At 34.3% G+C, this 15,098-nt stretch overlaps 1 protein-coding gene across 2 annotated transcripts in view; it reads left to right on the top strand.

The window, feature by feature from the left end:
* The window catches only part of ERGIC2 (ERGIC and golgi 2), a 41,611-nt gene that overhangs the window by 4,072 nt on the left and 22,441 nt on the right, over positions 1–15,098 (top strand). The window contains exons 2-6 of one of the 2 annotated variants that reach the window (XM_045466036.1): positions 3,659–3,723; positions 5,516–5,658; positions 7,197–7,305; positions 9,576–9,622; positions 11,356–11,426. In XM_045466036.1, coding sequence (XP_045321992.1) covers positions 5,553–5,658; positions 7,197–7,305; positions 9,576–9,622; positions 11,356–11,426 — 333 coding nt within the window. In that variant the 5' untranslated portion in view covers positions 3,659–3,723; positions 5,516–5,552. The remainder of the gene's footprint in view (positions 1–3,658; positions 3,724–5,515; positions 5,659–7,196; positions 7,306–9,575; positions 9,623–11,355; positions 11,427–15,098) is intronic. The other variant, XM_045466035.1, reaches the window with a different exon arrangement.

The following is a 15,098-nucleotide window of genomic DNA, read 5'->3' as shown; positions in this document are numbered from 1 at the left end:
ACGAATACCAAGATTAGGACTTCCATGTATCCTTTTAGGGGACCCAGTTCAACCCACAGCATGGTCATATATATTAACCAATTAAATATTTCTCATATTGCCAAATATATATTAAAAATAGAAGTTAGCTCATAAAATGTGGGTAGCAGGAGTAAAATTGTTTCTCCATTTTTGTTTGGAGAAGTAAACTTAATTGAGAAGACTGTAAAAGGTGTCATGAACTCTGTTTTAATTTTAGCAAAACATTTTATAGTCTCATATTCAAATGGATGCAATGATGAACTATGGGCTTTGTTGACATTATTTAGATTGAGGGTTGATAATGTGTGTCTGTGTTCCGGCATGAAAGGTGGTTTCTTATTTCTTATGCAGTTTTTCAAAGCATTGTCTTAGTCTCAACTATTATCAATGACTTCCTGGACTTTGTTTGTTTGCTTCTTAATATACATGACAGCTTAGGGCAGATATTGAAGAAAACAGTCTGGAGATTGGGAAAGTATGAGGAGCAGCACCAACCAGTGGGCAAAAAATTCTAATGCAATGGCTTCTAAATTTTTAGATTATGTGGACCAGCACAAAATATAGAGGGAATACAGGGAAAGAGGCTGGATTTGAGGACTGATGTAGAACTGCAGTTTTTAATTTCAGTAAAGCAGGACATCCAAAAACAAAAGAAACAAAAACCTCTATTACCCACTTTTATCATTTCATAAAAGAATTGACACACATAAAAAAGGAAGGAAATAATCTCCAATAAAATATTTTTAAATTGAATAAATTTAGCTTAAAAGTTTCATTTTTTTTTTTTTTAAATTTAGGTTCAGAAAATTTTCTAATAGCATGGCAGTGACTTCTGGAAACCAGTGATTTGGCGTATTTCTAAATGCATTTTTAAAAGTGGCTGACCAAGCTAGACGGTGAAGGAAATAGAGTGGGGATGGGAGCAGTGGGACTGGATAACGGGGAGAAGTCCAGTGTACTGAAAACACAGGGAAAATGAAGAACAAATTCTGTCCTAGTTAGGAAATTAAAGAGCTGGAAGGATAATTGGTTCTGCTCAGAGAGGAAAACTAGTGTTTTGGATTTTGGAGATGGAGCTGTTTTGAAAGTTAAGAGAAGCCAAAAATGGTCTCGCTTGTGTGTGGCTTTGCATAGATGGAGGTCACTGGCTTAGAAAATCTGTTACATTTACATGGTAAAAGCATTATCATTGTGAATAAATGCCACAGGATGAGTGTCATAGGGTCATGACTTGCAAAGGACTGTGAAGGAATGGGGAAGAAGAGAAGCATATTGAATGATCCAGTTGCTAAAGTTACTAAGGAAACTTTAAATAGATCCAGACGTTACTAGAAGATGATCACAAGTACTGAAGTATCAGTGTGCACTGTGGTTTGGAGCATGGACTCTGGAGCCAAGTTGTTTGGGTTCGAATACAGGTTCTACCACTTGCTGTGTGTCCCTGCAGATACTACTCTGCAGAACACAGACTGTTCTGTGCCTCAGTTTCCTTATCTATAAATGAGAATAAAAATAGTATCATCTTTATAGAGTCGTTTAGAGGATTAAATGAATAAATAAATAATTCAAATAATACCTAACGCAAAATATGAAAGCTATAATTCTGGGTAGTATATGTGTTCATTATTATTTTTTTAAAGATTTATTTATTTTTGAGAGAGAGAGTGCATGTGCATGAGTGGGGGGTGGGCAGACAGGGAGGGAGGGAGAGAGAGAATCCCAAACAAGCTCTGCACTGACAGTGCAGAGCCTGATATGGGGCTTGAACTCTCAAACCATGAGATCATGACCTGAGCTGAAATCAAGAGCCAGATGTTCAACATACTGAGTCACCCAGGCACCCCTGTGTTTATTATTATTAGAAGTAGACTTGAAAAGGGAAGAAATGGTTGAAAAATCATAATTAAACACCGACTGCCTTACCTGGTGAGTCTCAGAAATGAAGTAAGGATTTGAAGGGCATTACCACCAGGAGAATGTCAAGTGTCAAGAAGGCAGATAAAAGGATTGCTTTCAGAAAAACAGAAGTTATTGGACAACTTGTTCATATCAGAACAGTGGCTCTGTAGAGTAGAGTGGCAAGTATTGGAGATGGAATGAGTTTCTTTGATGATGCAGGTTAGTGCTGGACTAACAGGAATGGGACAGGAGGAGTAGCAGAGTGACAAGGTGCTCCATTCTAGAAGAGTAATCATGGAAAACAGAATGGAAAATGCTAGATGGAGGCAGGGAGGTAGCCAGGTAGGAGGAGTGCTGAATAAGCTGTGTGAATTGTTAGAAGTTTATAAAACTTACTAGCTGCTTGTCATATCTTTATATTTATATATAATATAAAAGAACATATTTATAAAACTTATAAAAATATAGCAAGTTTAGGAGTAAAATTCAGTTTTGTCATTTGCTCAGCCATGCTATACCTATTATGTGCCAACCACTGTTCTAGGTACTAGGACTACTATAATGAAAAAAACAAAAATTCCTCTCCTTGTGGATCTTATATTTTTATATATTTACTTATCTTAACTGTTTTGATTGGTAAGCTGTGCTGTCATGGCTATTTCTGGGAAAATTTCCTTCCTTCATATTTTGGGGAATGTCCCACCTTTCTTTTTTTCTTTCCTTTCATATTTATTGTATACCTCTGTGCCAGGCATTGGAGATACACAGATCAAGTTAGGGTTCCTGCCCTAACATTAGAGTGGAGAAAACAGAAAATTAAGCAATTAATTGAGTCTGAATTGCCTTTGGAATGACCCCATGAAAATATCATAGCAAGCAAAAATATATGTCTGCGGAGAGATTTGTACTGGGAATAAAGATTTGAGAAGAATGGGCATATAAATGGAAATTGAAGGGAGGGGAGATCACTAGGAAAGAGAGTCGGAGGAGGGCCTAGAGCTGAATCTGAGTGGAGGAAGAATCTGCATAGTAAACCAAAGGTCTTAGAGATAGAATGAAAATCAGGAATATAGTATTATTTAAGGCAATGTAAGATGCTGTTTCAAGAAGAAAAAGAAGTGATAAACTATTTTTTCAGAGGCAAAATTAGGTAAGGACTAGAAAGCGTCCATAGAATTTTATACTGAAGAAGTTGTTCATGGGGTGGTTGGGTGGCTCAGTCAGTTGAGTGTCCGACTTAGGCTCAGGTCACGATCTTGTGGTCCGTGAGTTCAAGCCCCATGTTGGGCTCTTTGGTGACAGCTCAGAGCCTGGAGCCTGATTCAGATTCTGTCTTCTTCGCTCTCTGCTCCTCCCCTGTTCTCATTCTTTCTCTTTCTCTCTCAAAAATAAATAAACATTAAAAAAAAAGTTGTTCATGACTTAGAGCAAATTTAGTTAAGAGATGAACAAGTAGTGAGGAAGTAGTCACACTGTACAAATGGGGACAATTCATTCTTTTTTTTTTTGTTTGTTTTTAAAGTAAACTCTACCCCTAGTGTGAGGCTCGAACTCACCCTGAGATCAAGAGTCACATGCCCTGTGAGTCGCAGCCAGGTGCCCTGACAATTCATCCTTTTAAGTTTGGTTTATAGATAAGCAGCCAGAGATCTATAGTTGGAGTTGGACTTGATCTTAAATGCAGAGTTTCGTTTTAAAGACAAGCGGTTTGAACGTATTTAATATTTAGCTCCAATAGGAACAAATGAGTAGAAATTGAAAGATTGAAGAAGGATCCGTCTTGGTGCAGTTACCACTAAGCAGGTACAGAAAATAAATGTGATTGCTCAGAGTTGAACAAACTTCGGGAGTACAGCTTATGCTTACAAACAGAAGCGTAATTTACAAATGAGAATACCAGTTTTATGACTGTTATGGGGATCAGAAATTCATCTGTCTTATCTACGTGTCTCTTTTTTCCTTAAGAAAAACATACACATGAGAATCAAAATTATAATCTGAAGGCCACGTTGTGTTTATGGAATAGAAAAGAGAAGTTAGTTGGATGTTTTTAATGGCAAATGAAATCAGTCTATTATTGCATCCAAACTTCACTTTAGGACTGATTAGTAGTGCCCCTGGTTAGGGACTAGTGTCTTTTGGACAGTGTTCATGATCACTGCCAGTTTTTACTTCTCAGACTCTCCTTTTTCTTCATGAATGCCCTTTATAGGGCCTATTCTTTCTGTATTAATCCTACCCATGGATTTCAGACAAGTCTTTCTGCTTTCTTCTAGAGACCTTCTTTTTCTTTTAGTGACTTCCACAACTATTTGATTTATTCTGTTAGGTGCTGAGTTTAGTAATACAGCTTTGATTTTTGGTAATGCTTTATAGCATTACTAATAGTCTTATAAAAATTACACAGATATTTGAGAATTCAGTTATTTTCATGGTTTTGTAACATATTTTAGATATAGTTGGCATACTGATCAAAAAGAGAATACCAAGCAGTCCATTTTTAAATATTTTTATTTCAATACATACTTATTTTATTTTAAATATTATATTTATTTATTTAATTTATTTAAAAATAATTTGGAAAGTCCAAAATTTTCTTAAAAAAGACAGTAAAATCCTCCCATGATCTACTTTTAACATTTTTACATATAGACTTTGAATCAGTTTCTTGTAAAATTTTCCTTTTGTTTCCCATGAAACTATATGTATGACCTTCTAGTCTTTTCCTAATGTATATGAGTATTTTCCTGTCATTAAATGTTTTCTTTTTTAAGATTTTCAGTGTTTACATAGATTCAGAGCTTTTAATTCACTATAGTTTTTATATTGACTACCAGATATTTGTTTCTAGCTTCAGTATTTTAAAATGACATGAAAATTATCCTCATAGGGTGCCTGGATGGCTCAGATGATTAAACATCTGACTTTGATTCAGGTCAAGATCTCACGGTTCATGAATTTGAACCCCACGCCAGGCTCTGTGCTGACAGCTCAGAGCCTGGATCCTGCTTCAAATTCTGTGTCTCCCTCTCTCTCTGCCCCTCCCCCAATCACCTTGTGTCTCTCTCCCTCTCAAAAATAAATAAACATTAAAAAATAAAAAAAAAAAGGAAAATTATCCTTTCAATCAAAGTTTTAGTGACACCAGATTATTATTTTAGGATACCTTCCTAAAAACGGAATTCACTTAGTCAAAAGGGTAGTGGTGAATATTTATATTCTTGCTAGCAATATAGATGAGTGTGCCTATTTTATTTACTTCATTGTAATCTATTAGTGGGAATATATTAATATATTTGTTAATTTAATAGAAGGAAAGTTATTTCTTAATTTATACATTTAAATATTATGAATGTCAAGTACTTTTCACTTTTTTGCTGTTTAATGTGTTTGTGTGTATAAATTGCCTTTCATTAGTATTTTTTTTGTCAGAGTGAGATGGAGAAAGGTGAGGTTCAGCTAAGTGTTAAGGTTTTTTTCTCAAGGAGGAATGAGATTGTTAAGTTGTTTCAAGAACATTTGTCACTTACCTAAAATTAAAAGAAACCTTTGTATCTTTTTTGGAGGATTCATTTATTCACCATTTATTCCTTAGCATGACTATATGAAAGAAGAAGAAGGTTTTCCTGAAGATGAGGCGACTGAATCGGAAAAAAACCTTGAGTTTGGTGAAAGAGTTGGATGCCTTTCCAAAGGTTCCTGACAGCTATGTAGAGACTTCAGCCAGTGGGGGTACAGGTAAGTATCAGTTCAGATTAAAACTCCCTTACTAAGTGCAACTTCTCGGTGAGCCAGTCAGCTCATACAGAAATGTAGCCATGAGGAACTCATCAGTGAATTGCATACCTGTGACTGCTCCGTCCTCATGTCACACTGTCCTAATTTTATTGTCATATATATTCTCTTTGGCATCTAACCCATAGCAGTCTATGCATTTAGCAGTACTTATTAAAACATTACTGAACAACTTAATCCAATTTTACTGCTTTGGTGCTCTTGAGTTATGTATAATTATATATAAATAGAATTGAACTTGGAGGAAGTTATTTAATGTTGAACTGCTTGAGTTCTACTTTGGTTAAGAATAAATCAATTTAGACATTATAACAGAAATTCTTAAGTTTCACATTGTTGGAGAAGGGCAGCATGAGGTAATAGTTAAGAGCTTTGACTCTAGAACCAGACTGTCTGGATTTAAATCCCACCTCTTCCCCTTCCTAAGTACCTGACTTTGAGGAAGTTAACTTAATCCATCTATGCTTTAGTTTTTTCTTCCATGAAATGGGGATGGTATCAGTATTTCCCTGGCAGGGTTACTTTAGTGATTAAATAAATTAATATTTATAAAATGTTTAAAACAGTACCTGTTACAAATAGGAGTATTTATTAAATAAAATAAATAAATATGAAATATATAAGAAAAATATGCAACTATGACAGTATTTACTATTATTTCTTTCCCCATGAAGAGCTAATAAAATAGCATATTTCACATAAGATTGATATTTCATTTGGTAAAGTATAGTAAGGGGTTTGCTATTTCTAACCTGCAATTAAGTTTTATTAATGAAAACAGTGCAAGTTGTTGCATGATCCATTTTAAGTGTGTTATGTCATAATATCTGATAGTTCTCTTATTTTTGTCAAATCTTTTACCTGTTTTTATAAATGAAGTGATATATTTGGGAGATTCTAAAGTAGATGAGAGTTTTATTAGAGATTTGGAAATGTTATTTGAGTTTCTGGCACACAGATTGTTATCGCTTAGGAATTAGTCTAGGAATTTAGACTAGGAATTAGGAACTAGCAATTTAAACTAGGAATTAATCTAATTTTGTTTTTTATAGGTTGGGCTACAGGCATGGATGATGCATTTTTAATTATGAGGGTACTGCTTTCAAATTTATACTGTAAAACTATGCTTAACTTTCATCATTTATCATATCTATGACACTGCTGTACATTAGAAAAGAACAATTTTGTGTGTCATAAAATTTTGGCAAATTTAGTGAGAGATACCTTTAGTACTGCTGAGATAAAATGTTTTCTCAATAGTAGAAGTGCTGTGTTTATGTTTGTGCTCAGTAAATCCTCATTTTTTAACTATTTTAGAAATCTATGTGAATATTTTAAGAAAAGCCTTTTATAGTAGTATCCATTTATGTGGCAATCATATAAGGGCTTTCTTTGCTAATTTTAATCCCACTTAAAGTAGTTTCCCGTTGTTTCCTTTTTAAAAATTGTTTTAATTCTGTTTTGTTTGTTTGCTTTCTCAGTTTCTCTAATAGCATTTACCACTATGGCTTTATTAACCATAATGGAATTTTCAGTATATCAAGATACATGGATGAAGTATGAATATGAAGTAGATAAGGATTTTTCTAGGTAACTTCTTTTTTCTTCTTGAAATACTTTTAGACTCAAATTGTTTTGAAGATAACATACCTTCTTTTTAAAAATTTTTCTAACTTTTTATATGTGGTTTATTTTAGTTATGAAGAAATAGTACTGGAAAATTCTCTTTAATTGCATGCATTAGGTGAAATATTTTAGAATCATTTCAATCCTGGTTAAATTCTAGAAGAGATTTTCTTGAATTAATATGCACTTGTATAAAAAAGGTTAGGAGGACATAATATATATTTAGGTGTTTTAAAGGTAGAAATTGTTTAATGTTTTGAAACTGTTTACTCTTTAGATTTTGAACTATCTTACTTGTGTGAGCTGGAAAAGTGTCTAAAAGCTACATTGTGTATGATTAAAACTAGATTTATATAAATTACATCTAAATAAAATTTTAATGTAAATAGTGTCATCTTTAAACCTTTGAAAATATATACTTTTATTTGTATTTGGATTTTTTAATGATTGAAGATAACAGGTTTATAATATTAAGACTGCACTGGAGGGGCACCTAGATGGGTCAGTCGCTTAAACGTCCAACTTTGGCTCAGGTCATGATCTCACAGTTCGTGAGTTTGAGCCCCACATCGGGCTCTGTGCTGACAGCTCAGAGCCTGGAGCCTGCTTTGGATTCTGTGCCTCCTTCCATCTCTGCCCCTCCCCCAATTGTGCTCTGTCTCTGTCTCTCAAAAATAAGTAAATGTAAAAAAAAAAAAAAAAAAGACTGCATTGGATGGTGGGCAGGGGTGGGGAGGGGGACATTTACTTCTCAGTTCCTATTCCAGCTCTGCCGTTTATTAGCTATGTGACTTTCAGGAAGTTACTAAATCTATATCTGCATGTGCTTTAGTCTCCTTTTTCATAAAATGGGGACAATTATAGCACCTTCCTCATGGGGTTAATGAGAATTAAGTAAGGCAGTATTTGTAAATTGCTGTGTAACCTTGGGCAAATAACACAACTGACTTCTTTTGGGCCTCAGTTTCTTTGTCTATAGTATGAGTATTATTCTTGATACCATTAGTTTTCAAAGAGTTTGTTGTTTTAAGCACCAGTGAATCACTTTTTGCTTTTTTTCCAATGAAGTATTTCATAGGTTACCACGTAAGCCGAGTGGGGATGCCCAGAAGCTTGGCCATTTCACCTTATTCTCTGGTTCCTACAGCATCTCCTGAGTCATTTGGAGCACAGTTTGAACTCTAGACAGTTTTAAGACTCTATGGAAGCTCCAAAAATCTGTAATTCCTATTGAAACAAGATAAAATGATTAGAATGAACAAGTTTTTGATTGGAAGTACAGGATGGGACTGATATGATTGTACTCATTCTGTTATTCACTGATGATTGATTAATTTTGATACTTGAAAATTAATTTGATTTGAAAATAAGGCATTGAGCCTTTTTTAAAGGCCATGCAAAATTTTAAACATCATAGTGTTGTTTTTTTTCTTTTTCTGGTAGTTTGTGCATTTACCCTGAGCCACACAGACCTAGTTTTCAATATACCACTTCAGTCAGGCATTTAGGCTGCTTTGAACACCACCGGCTTATCTGCAAAACTGAAGCTGTATACTTTATAGGTCCATGATAGGGAATAAAAATTTAATATTTGTAGGGCATCAGGTATAATGCCTGATATATGATATTTATTTGATAAATAGAGGAGAAAGACTTGTAATTCCTAAGTTTTACGTTTTCAAAAGAATATTCTATATAAGGTTTATGTAAACAGAGGTAGACTTTTCTGAGTTGCTTGGAGTTATTGTTGAGTTTGTTGAATTACCATTATCGAATTAAAGGATATTGTGTTAAAAACCTGTGACATCAGAAAGGCTTTTAGAATTGCAAAATAGAATTTTTACTTTCAAAATGCCTTTGTGTTGGCCATAATAAATGCTATCCAGTTATTTATTTTTTAATTACTTTTTAATCTTTATTTTTGAGAGAGAGTGAGAGAGAGATTGCAAGCAGGGGAGGGGCAGAGAGAGAGGGAGACCTAGACTCTGAAGCAGGGTCTAGGCTCTGAGCTGTCAGCACAGAGCCTGATGTGGGGCTCATATTCACGAAACGTGAGTCCGTAACCCGAGCTGGAGTCGGACTCTTAACAGACTGAGCCACCCAGGCTCCTATCCAGTTTCTAATCAACATATTTTATTCTGTTTGAAATCTGAGTTTTCATAGATCAATTGATTTATGTTTCCTATATTTTGTCGATCACTTGGTAATACTGATACTTTCTTTTTGTCTTTTAGCAAATTGAGAATCAATATAGATATTACTGTTGCTATGAAGTGTCAATGTAAGTACACATTAACTTGATGAATCCATTTATTGTTTATGTTTTAAACAATTGCTAATAAGTAAAACCACTGGTGGTGCCTTAACTTTATTTTTTCCTTTATGATATCTTAAAATGCTATGGTAATGTTATTTAATAATGCAAGTTATTTTTTTACCCAGCTTATATTCTTTAAGTTTCTTCTCCATAAAAAGGAGATTTAACTTTCATATTAGTATAATTAAAAAGAAAATCGGAGGAAATTCTTGTGAGTTAGAGTTCTAATTTGGGTCATCATTTATTTCTTATTTGGAGTACCAGTTTTACACCCATGCTCTACAAACATATCCTGTTTGACTGTTTTGGTTTACTACTCTTTACTTTTACTTATGCATATTAAAATATGGATTCAAGTCTTTTAACTTAATGATGATACTTTTTTCTGTTTTCTTGTTGCTTCATTTGATTATACTGCTAGAAGTAGAAAAATGTTAATATGCTAGATAGATAATGTTTAAATCAGTATTGCTGTCAAAAATGACGATGCTTTTGCATGAAAGATATCTTTTGAATTACTGCCTAAAATGTGAAGACAAAGAAGTTAGTATTTCACATAAAAGTTTTTTAACTGTGAAATAGTTTTATATAATTAAGGAGATTAATTTCTGGGAGATTTCATTGAGAAAAACTTTATACCTCTTTTTTCATTTATTTTTCCTTATGGTAGTTGTTTTAGGAGTAAAGAAACATATTTATGAGTCTGTTATTACTGAATATATATTTTGCTTTATTTTACATTTTTTTTTTTTTCAACGTTTATTTTATTTATTTTTGGGACAGAGAGAGACAGAGCATGAACGGGGGAGGGTCAGAGAGAGAGGGAGACACAGAATCGGAAACAGGCTCCAGGCTCTGAGCCATCAGCCCAGAGCCCGACGCGGGGCTCGAACTCACGGACCGCGAGATCGTGACCTGGCTGAAGTCGGACGCTTAACCGACTGCGCCACCCAGGCGCCCCTATTTTGCTTTATTTTAGATGTTTGAATACCATTAAAATTTTAGTCTTTTCAAAATAAACTTTTTCTATTTGTTGATTTTTAAAAAGTCATCAGTGGGGCGCCTGGGTGGCTCAGTCGGTTGAGCTTCCGACTTCGGCTCAGGTCACGATCTCGCGGTCCGTAAGTTCGAGCCCGCGTCGGGCTCTGTGCTGACAGCTCAGAGCCTGGAGCCTGCTTCCGATCCTGTGTCTCCCGCTCTCTCTGACCCAGCCCCCGTTCATGCTCTCTCTCTGTCTCAAAAATAAATAAACATTAAAAAAAAATTTTTAAAAAGTCATCAGTAGTTTTCTCCTAAAATTTCTTTTAATTTCTAAAAATAATTCTTGTATTTAATATTTCATATACCAGCCATTTAGTACTTGTGATTAGGTTCTTGACCATTTTTGCAAAGCTCTTCAGTTCAGTGAAGTGAGTTTATGCTTTTTACTATAAGAATATGAAATTACATTACATTTCATGATATTTACTGAACAAGAACTAGAAAAAGTATTATCGATTTTTTGGAATACTTTCCAGAAGTATTTTGGAATACTTTCCACCAAAACTATGTAATGCTACTTATTTAAACAAATAAGTGGTATAGGCAAATGATTATATATGTTTGAATTTTCTGTTAGTCATCTCTGTTTGTTAATTTATATCAGATATAGTTTGGCTCTGAACATAGAATGTAAAACTTCTAATTTTTTTATGCAGATGTTGGAGCAGATGTATTGGATTTAGCAGAAACAATGGTTGCATCTGCCGACGGTCTAGTTTATGAACCAGTAAGTTTAATGCACATGTTTTTTTTAATTAATATGCTTTGAGGTATTGTTTTCTTGAAGACAGTTTTGATATTTGCTTTTAGTTTAGTATGAGCTAGACTCTTTTTATTTATTCAAAAGTAATCCATATTCTTTACGAAGATTTGGGGGGGGGGGGAGTTATATCTAATCCCAAAGCTTGAGATAACCATTGTTAATTGGATAAGGCTGTAAAGTCTGTTTTATAACCTTATTTGTGTTTTATTTTTTTTGTTAATGCTTCCTAATAGTTTTCTCTTTTCTTATAGTTGCTTTAATGATGAAATTTTCTTCTTTTCTTCGAATGATTTGGAATGATTTGGAAATTCTGTCCTATTTGTATTGTACCTTTACCAAATTTAAGTCTAGAAATGTTTCAGCTGTATTTCTCTTATCATAATCAAGAATGAAGCAATATCTAGAGGAGAAATTTTCTATGCATTTACTTCTCTCTTCTTCATATTTCCATTTCCCAAAGTTAGTGAAATCCTGACATTCTTCTACTGTTGGCAGAGTACGAGTTGTGTATAACCAATTTATCAGAAACACCACCACATGACAGGGGCAGGTAAAACACATTACAGGAGCAGGTGATAATAAGTCATGATAACCAGCTCTAAAGAAGCTTTAGGGAATAAGGAATGGAACTCCCAGCCCCTTTGAGTTGCTCACTGCTTTGTTGGCATTGTGGTACTTATGTTTATCCATGCATTCTTGAGTTCTTTTGTTTATCATTGACAGTTGTGAACACTTCTTTAAGCAAATTGCAAAGTGAAGACTAAAGGTGATGGAGAAGGATTAGAAGTAGCTGAATTTCATGGGGAAAAAAAAAAAAGGAAGCCTTTAGGTCAGTTTTGATTACCAAATTATTTGTAGCTTATAGCAATAAAATATATTTATGCCTTTTGAAACACACTTTTTAAGTAGAGATTTCTAAAGAAAAGACAACTTGGTTATTGCCACGCTGAATCTCTCTGCTCCCTAACTCCAGTATTCTCACTCAAAAAAACTGATTTCACAGTAATTTTTTATCAGGTTAGGTACCTTACACATTCAGGTACCATGTTATCACATATTAAACTAGTATCTAGAGATGTAGATCTCGATAATTATTAGACACTTATGATGTTTGTATTACATTTCATACTATTAAGAATAATTACTGTTTTAACTCTGTTTTATTGCTTTTATTTTCTACCATTCTTTATTTTTTATCATTTTGCAGAAGGACTTTTTGAGACTTCTTAGTAAGAATATGTGGGTTATATTTTATAGACTCTAGCACAACTGCCTACGTTGTTCTGTTCTTCATACATGTGAGTTTAGCTCAGGATATGGTGTTTTGTATTCAGAACTTTATAGACCTTCCTTCATTGTTTTCTGATGCAATTATTTTTTCCTTCACGTATAACCTTTTCATGCTTGAATGCTTTTTTCTTTTACTTTTGCAATTCACATATTTATCCCATATATCCAGGTGTGGATCCCCTTTGGGTGTGGATTTTTTTGTTTTTGTTTGTTCTTTGGTTCTTGTTGATCTTAATGATCTGAATTTTAAAGTTTATATGTGTATATATATATATGTATACACACACACACACATATACACACACTCATATACACACACACACACTTTTTGGCTTGTTTATCTGCTTTAATTTTGTTTAAAGCAATGGTTTTACCTCTGCTTTTTAAAATTTTTATATGATGCTGAATCTCATGGAGTGGTTCTCAATATTCTTAACAATTCTTACATTAGATGTGTATTTCATACTTCTCTGAGTTCTGAGAAATTACCTTGATCCAGCGTGACCTATTTTCTTTTCAGTGCCTTCATTATATTTTAAAATTCAATGATTATATTCTATATCTTTAATATCTCATAGATCATTCCATTATTTTCCTGTCTGCATGATGCTAAATGTCGGTGAGAAATAATTAGAAAAACTTAACACTTTTCTTATTCCTAGCAATGGTATCATAGAGGAAAATTAGCCCTCATACTTGAGATTGACCACTTTTTTCAAGTTAATGAATCTTTTTATACATTCATTTATTTATTTATTTTCTTGTCTAATTTTAGAATGGGGATATAAAGTGGCCCATTAAGTGATTGAGAGTTGAAATAGATTGTTGAGTTATGTCAGTTCCTATCTGACCCACCTTCTCCAACACACACACTTTTTTTTTCATACCTAGATGAAAGGGTATAGATTTAGATATGCTGTGTTTCTTTTTTTTTTTTTTTTTAATCCTTATTTTTGAGAGAGAGAGCATGAGCAGCGGACAAACAGAGAGAGAGAGGGAGACAGAATCTGAAGCAGTCTGTAGGCTCTGAGCTGTCAGCACAGAGCTCAACATGGGGCTCAAACTCATGAACCATAAGATCATGACTTGAACTGAAGTTGGATGCTTAACCGACTGAGCCACCCAGGTGCCCCTATATTGTGTTTCTTTTAAATCATGTTAGAGCTTAAGATGCTTTTGAAGAGGAAGGAAGAAGTCGGTATTTGGTCCAGGATAGTGGAGTGGTCCACCAGGGCCCTCCCAAATTTTCTTTTCTGTGTTTGTTTTGACAGGCTAAATTGAGCTAGGGTAACTCCTCTTTCTTTAGCTCATGTGACCATCCTCATTAGCAACCAGTTGTGGCAGCATTCTTGCTTAACTTAGAACACTGTCCATGCCACATAAGAGCTAGGAATAACACTGCTTTGGAATGTCCTCACCATGTGGTCTCTGGCACTTGATTGAACTCCTGAAAGTGCTTCTAGGGTAGAGACTGCTTCTTCCTTGGGTGTCTTACTATCTTTTATCACTGTTTCCTCTCTTACTCTGAATTAGGGACTTTCCTTGTTTCCTAATATAAACTTCTCTGTCCCATGAAATAAATTATGTCTTGGACTCTTTTCTCACTTTAGTCTCCCTTTCACCCTTGTATGCAAGCTTGCATAACTTCTTGACGATTTCTAGCATGGGGATGCAAATTTAAAATTATTTAAAATGATAATATAGATTGTGTCCTCATTTTATGTTTCTCTGAACATTGTGAAAATTTGGTTTTGAGGAGACTTAATCATCTTTAACCTCCCCTCTAAAATTAAAAAAAAATTTTTTAAATATTTATTTACTTTTGAGAGAGAGAGAGCGAGAGCACCAGTGAGTGAGCAGGGGAGAGGCAGAGAGAAAGGGAGACACAGAATCTGAAGGAGGCTCCAGGCTCTGAGCTGTCAGCACAGAGCCGGACGTGGGGCTCGAACTCACAAACTGCGAGATCATGCCCTAAGCCAAAGTCAGATGCTTAACCAACTGAGCCACCCAGGCACCCCTAAAATTTACTTACACTTTTTCTTTAGCATTCTCTCCTTATTCTGAGTGGCTCTCATTCCTACTCTTTTTTCACATTTGTTAAGTCTCTGATTTTGTTTACATATATTTTCTGGAGAGCTTGTCTCTCTAGCTAGATTTTTAAGCTCCTGAAAAGCATTAATTTTATCCTTTCTTCTTTGTTTCACAAAATGTGAAGTATAGGTGCCTTGTTAGATAATAGGCACTAAGGAATATGTTAGAATTATGCAATTGTAACAAGATTATTGATTATTACATTGTCAACAGTTAGTCATCTCTTTCAGTCACTTGTGGAATAGGAAAGCTTTA

This window comes from Leopardus geoffroyi, chromosome B4 (genome assembly GCF_018350155.1).
Source record: "Leopardus geoffroyi isolate Oge1 chromosome B4, O.geoffroyi_Oge1_pat1.0, whole genome shotgun sequence".
Classification (NCBI taxonomy): domain Eukaryota; kingdom Metazoa; phylum Chordata; class Mammalia; order Carnivora; family Felidae; genus Leopardus; species Leopardus geoffroyi.
The sequence above is the reverse complement of the archived record's forward strand: the minus strand, read 5'-3'. Positions and strand labels throughout refer to the sequence as shown.